Here is a 6,027-nt window from a genome sequence, read left to right as displayed (position 1 = left end):
CTGGACAACATGGTGAAACCCCATCTCTACTAAAACTACAAAATTTAGCTGGGCATGGTGGCAGGTGCCTGTAATCCCAGCTACTTGGGAGACTGAGGCATGAGAATCGCTTGAACCCGGGAGGTAGAGGTTGCAGTGAGCCAAGATCACGCCATTGCACTCCAGCCTGGGTGACAGAGCAAGACTCTGTCTCAAAAAAAAAAAATAAAATAAAATAAAATAAATACTTCAGTGTGTATTTCCTACAAAAAAAAAAAAAAAAGACAGTCCTTCTAAACTGTAATATATCCAGCAAAATCAAGAAATGAAAATTGGTATATCACTCCCATTCATTCCCCAGAGGGCTCCATTCAGGAGTCAGCCTTTGTCCCATGAATGTCCTTTATGGCCAAAGGGTTCTGTCTGGAATCACACATTGCATTGAGTTGTCCCCTCAGTCTCCTTCAGGCTGACGTGGCTCTTCTGTCTTTTCTTGACTTTCAGAATCTTGACACTTTTTTTTTTTTCTGAGACGAAGTCTCACACTGTCACCCGCCTGGAGTGTAATGGAGTGATCTCAGCTCGCTGCAGCCTCCACCTCCTGGGTTCAAGCGATTCTCTTGCCTCAGCCTCCTGAGTAGCTGGGACTACAGGTGCGCACCACCACTCTTGGCTAATTTTTGTTTTTTGTTTTTTGTTTTTTTTTTAAGTAGAGATGGGATTTCACTATGTTGGCCAGGCTGGTCTCGAACTCCTGACCTCGTGATCTGCCCGCCTCGGCCTCCCAAAGTGCTGAGATTAAGGCATGAGCCACTGCGCCTGGCTGATCTTGACACTTTTGAGGATTGTAGATGAGGTATCTTGGGTTTATTCTATGCTTCCTCAAGGGCAGACTCAGGTTCTGCATCTTTGACAGGAACAGACCAGAAGGGGTGCTGTGTTCTTCCCAGTGCCTCCTCTCAGGAGGTCTCCCGTGACTGGTGGTGTTCACTGGGAGCATTTGGCCAAGGTGTTGCCTTCCAGATTCCTCCACTTCAAAGCCTCTCTCTTCACCTTTGTGATTAGCAAGTATCCTGGGGAAATCTTTTCTGAGACTGTGCAAATATTATCCTGTTCCTCACCAAAGTTTCACTCAACTAATCTTAGACTTTGACACTTTTCAGATGCTCCCCAGGGAATTATAATGTACAGCCAAGACTGAGAACTACTGGCTTAGAGGTCAGGGCTCTGTCCTGTCTGGTTAGTTAACCGTAGCAGGGGACTTCCCTGTGTTGCAGTCACCTCATCTGCAAAGTTGGTTCATGAGAGCCCTGACTCCATGAAGCATGCGTGAGGAATCAGTGCAGTGATGGCCACACAGCATTTGCTAGAGGGCCAGGCACAAGGTCGGGGCACGCGACAGGTTAGAGGTGGCTACAGACAACAGACACTCCTCCGCAGCGTAGCTTAAAACCCAAGGGCATGCTCCTCCTGCACATCGTAAGTCTGGAGGTGGGCAGCCCAGGGGCTGTGTCTCTGAACACCAGGGACCCCACTTTTTTTTCTCTCTCTCTGAGATGGAGTCTCGTTCTGTCACCCAGGCTGGAGTGCAGTGGCGCCATCTCAGCTCACTGCAAGCTCCGCCTCCCGGGTTCACGCCATTCTCCCGCCTCAGCCTCCGGAGTAGCTGGGACTACAGGTGCCTGTTACCTCTCCCGGCTAATTTTGTTTTTGTATTTTTAGTAGAGACAGGGTTTCACCATGTTAGCCAGGGTGGTCTTAATCTCCTGACCTCGTCATCCACCCGCCTCGGCCTCCCAAAGTGTTGGGATTACAGGCATGAGCCACCGCACCCTGCCCCACTTCTTTTTTTTTTCCAAGACGGAGTCTTGATCTGTTGCCCAGACTGGAGTGCAGTGGTGCGATCTTGGCTTACTGCAACCTCCGCTTCCCGGGTTCAAACGATTCTTCTGCCTCAGCCTCCCGAGTAGCTGGGATTACAGGCGCCCACCGCCACACCTGGCTATTTTTTGTTTGTTTGTTTGTTTGTTTTTTGAGATGGAGTCTCGCTGTCTCTCCCAGTGTGAAGTGCAGTGGCGTGATCTCTGCTCACTGCAAGCTCCACTTCCAGGGTTCAGCCATTCTCCTGCCTCAGCCTCCCGAGTAGCTGGGACTGTAGGCACCCACCACCACGCCCAGCTAATTTTTTTGTACTTTTTAGTAGAGACAGGGTTTCACCGTGTTAGCCAGGATGGTCTCCATCTCCTGAACTTGTGATCTGCCCGCCTTGGCCTCCCAAAGTGCTGGGATCACAGGCCTGAGCCACCATGCCCGGCCTATTTTTTTGTATTTTTAGTAGAGATGGGGTTTCATCATGTTGGCCAGGCTGATCGTGAACTCCTGACCTCAAGTGAACCTCCCACCTCTGTCTCCGAAAGTGCTGGGATTACAGGCATGAGGCACCGCACCCAGCCTCCATTCCTCTCTCCTTCTGTTCCACCCCATTTATTGTGAGGCTTCTGGTCTTGAAGTCACTTCATGGCCCAAGATGGAGTTCTGGCTGTTCTGTGCTTATTTCAGGAGGGGAACTGGTGGGAAGCGGGGCACACAGCATGTCAGTTTACTTCTCCTTGGCCAGACTGAGTCATGTAGCTGTACCTGCATAGCTGCAAGCATGAAACTGGGATTATGTCAGTGAGGAAAGAGAGACAAGTGGATATCCAGGACGCAATTTGCCCTGTTTGCTGCTGTAAGGAACCACGGGAAGCCTGGGAAGCAGGTTGACTTGATGAATATTCCATGAAGTTGCCAAAGTCTCACTTAGTGACATTTACTTAGTTATCTGCACGCCAATTTACCATCTCACGTAGGGAGACAATTATTGTTAAGGAACAAAGGTAAAAACAAGATTAAAAGAGAGAGGGGAGAAGAAGGAAATCATACAATCTCAGAATGGTGAATCGTACTGCCAGAAACCTGCCAGCTAGCCTGTTCATTCAAGTCCTTGTGCAGGCTAGCTAGGAGTATCAGAAACATTTTGGCTGTTTATGGATTTTCCAGAATATCTTGAGTATTTATCAGTGGAGCACATGCTGCAGGCTACCTTGATGTGATGTCTGCCAGGATCCTCCCATCAGCACCACCCCTTTAGTTAGGCCAGGCCTGTAACATTTCCTGCATCTCTATTTCTCAGTGTTATAGGGTGGGTGGGGTCTTAGGGTACCCACTGCGGCAGAGAGAGAAGAAAGCAGGGTCCCCATACAATGTCTGCCCCATTTGGGTTTGGTATCTCAGGGTCGAAGGGGCTTTGCATTTACCCCCATTTCTCTGTGTGCTGTGCTGGGCACGCCAGCAGTACTGGCTCTGTGGGAGCTGCTTGAGCTCACCTCCCCTGGCCTCTTCCGAGGCTTGGGAGGCAGGAGAGGGCAGAGTCCTATCAGAGCCGCCAGGATGGGGTCTGACTGGCCACCCTTAGCGGAACCAGTGATCAACTCTTTTCTTTATCCCCAGGAAGTCTCTGAGTGCTCTGGCCTTCTCCCCTGATGGGAAGTACATAGTGACAGGGGAGGTGAGTCATGATCACGATTGAGTGGGAGTGGGGGTTGGGGGGTCTCGGGAGCCATTCCTTGTGCTCCCAGCAGGCCTGGGAGTCCCTGGAATAGCTCCTTTCTGGGCCAGAGCAGCCCCGTAGCAGATGGGGGAGATGGCTTTTGGGCACACCCTATGGCAATGCAATCTTCGGCCTTGACAACCCCTCTAGCCCTGCCTGGTACAGAGCCCAGCAGCAGTAATGACCCCACCTTCCCTAGAATGGACATAGGCCTGCTGTGCGCATCTGGGATGTGGAGGAGAAGAATCAGGTGGCGGAGATGCTAGGCCACAAGTATGGTGTGGCCTGTGTGGCCTTCTCACCCAATATGAAGCACATCGTGTCCATGGGCTACCAACATGACATGGTGCTCAACGTCTGGGACTGGAAGGTAAGACCAGCGGGCCTGTGACAGGCAGGCAGCTGCCAGAGCATCCTGTGTCTTGGGCACTGGGAGAGCTACATGAGAGGACGCAGTAAAGTGCTCACTCACCCAACACATGACAGCTATTGAGCACCTGCGACATGCTGATCCCTTATTGTAAGGCACGAGACAGGCGCCCAGCTGGAAGAATTATAAATATTTTTATAATGACCAGCTGTGACCTTAGCCAAGTGACTTAACATCTCTGTGAGTCTGTTTCCTCCTCTGTTAGATGGATATAGTACTACTTATCTTGTTGAGTTGTAAGACTTTAATGAGTTGATAAGCACTGGAAGACTGGGCTTTGGAACAGCTGTGGAGGTGGCAGAAGTGGGTACCAAGTCCTGGCTCTGCCCATAACCCACTATGTGACCTTGAGCACATGACATCTTCCCCTCTGAGCCTGGGAGGGTTGGGGAGAGGCGCCTCCCTCATGGGGCTTTTGAGGGAATTTCATGGGTTATCCTGTGAAGGGCTCAGGGCAGGGCCCAGAGCAGGAGCCCCATCCGTGACAGCCATAGATTGTGTTGTCCTTACATCCCAGCCATGACTGTCCCCAATACCATGTGTGGGCTGCAGAGCTTAGACCCTTGGGAGAGCTCTGGAACATACTCTCCTGGGGGGACCATTCCAAGCCTCTGTCCCCTCCTCTGTGGTGAGGAATGAGCAGGTTGCCCCACATAAGTTTCCCCATACAGCAGCTCCCTGGAGGGTCCCAGGAAGACAGACTTGGAGTGGGGACGAGCAGGGAGGCCCAGGCAGTCCAGTGGAATGAGTGCTGGCACGAGCTTTGCACTTATTCTTCCAGAAAGACATCGTAGTGGCCTCCAACAAGGTATCTTGTAGAGTCATCGCCCTCTCCTTCTCAGAGGACAGCAGCTATTTTGTCACTGTTGGGAACCGACATGTGAGGTTCTGGTTCTTGGAAGTCTCCACTGAGACAAAGGTGAGTTTCTGTCCCTGGCCCTTTAACCAGGCCCTGAGGGAGTCACCATCTGTGGCAGCATGGCCTCCTGTTTCTCCCTGGGATTTGAGGGCAGCGGTCTCGGGCCATTTGACCTCTCAGGGGCCCAGCTGCTGCTTCTGGGCCTACTCTCAGGGGGCTGATGCACAGGCCCTGCCAGGAACCCCCTGACCCTGCGACCAGCTCTCATTCTTGGACTGCTGCTTCCAGCCCCCTTGTCCAGAGTGGCAGGGTTCTAGTGTTTTCTTTCCTTCTCCTCCATTTGGAAGAGCTTCTTGGAGTTCTCCTGTTTCGTTGTGTCCTATCATCTGGTCATGCAGGACCCATCGTGGCCCTGTTGGGGGCTCAGCTGTGTGGACAGTATCTCACTATGCCCTCTGTGTCTCCAGGTGACGAGCACAGTGCCCCTTGTAGGGCGCTCAGGCATCCTGGGCGAGCTACACAACAATATCTTCTGTGGTGTGGCCTGCGGTCGGGGCCGGATGGCAGGCAGTACCTTCTGTGTGTCCTACTCGGGCCTCCTCTGCCAGTTCAATGAGAAGAGGGTGCTGGAGAAGTGGATCAACCTGAAGGTACCACCTCCCTCTCTGCCATCAGTTGGACAGGCTCTTTCTCATGATATGTGTCTGCAGGGGTGTTCATCAGTATTGACCACACAGGTTCTGCTTATGTGACTAATGGTGAATGACACCCCCTCTCTGAGCTTCAGGTTCCACATCTATAAAGTGGGAGTACTGCTGCCCTTCCCACAGAGCTGATAAAGAAGTCACGTGAGATAATATAGGCAGTGAGCACCATGCTTGGTAACCTGAAATGGGCTCAAGGTGACAGTTGTTTTCCCGTTACTATTTGATCTACTTCACATTTCTCTTCTCCTTTGAGCACTCTGTCTGGTAGAGGATTGCATTTTTAAAAACTCAGAGGTATCATTGATTTAATAACTTTTCAATCAAAAAAGACTACACAAAATGCATGAACTTTTATTTATTTATTTATTTATTTATTTATTTATTTTTATTTTTTTTTTTTGAGACAGAGTCTCACTCTGTCGCCCAGGCTGGAGTGCAGTGGCCAGATCTCAGCTCACTGCAA

At 51.0% G+C, this 6,027-nt stretch overlaps 1 protein-coding gene across 3 annotated transcripts in view; it reads left to right on the top strand.

Annotated features, from left to right (window-relative positions):
* Nucleotides 1-6,027, top strand: part of WDR62 (WD repeat domain 62) — a 58,961-nt gene that overhangs the window by 8,680 nt on the left and 44,254 nt on the right. For all 3 annotated transcript variants that reach the window (XM_011984825.1, XM_011984824.1, XM_011984823.1), the window contains 4 exons: nucleotides 3,469-3,526; nucleotides 3,768-3,938; nucleotides 4,780-4,917; nucleotides 5,325-5,507. In XM_011984825.1, the coding sequence (XP_011840215.1) occupies nucleotides 3,469-3,526; nucleotides 3,768-3,938; nucleotides 4,780-4,917; nucleotides 5,325-5,507 (550 nt within the window). The remainder of the gene's footprint in view (nucleotides 1-3,468; nucleotides 3,527-3,767; nucleotides 3,939-4,779; nucleotides 4,918-5,324; nucleotides 5,508-6,027) is intronic.

This window comes from Mandrillus leucophaeus, unplaced genomic scaffold (genome assembly GCF_000951045.1).
Source record: "Mandrillus leucophaeus isolate KB7577 unplaced genomic scaffold, Mleu.le_1.0 Scaffold274, whole genome shotgun sequence".
Taxonomy (NCBI): Eukaryota; Metazoa; Chordata; class Mammalia; order Primates; family Cercopithecidae; genus Mandrillus; species Mandrillus leucophaeus.
This window is presented reverse-complemented; position numbering and strand designations above follow the sequence as displayed.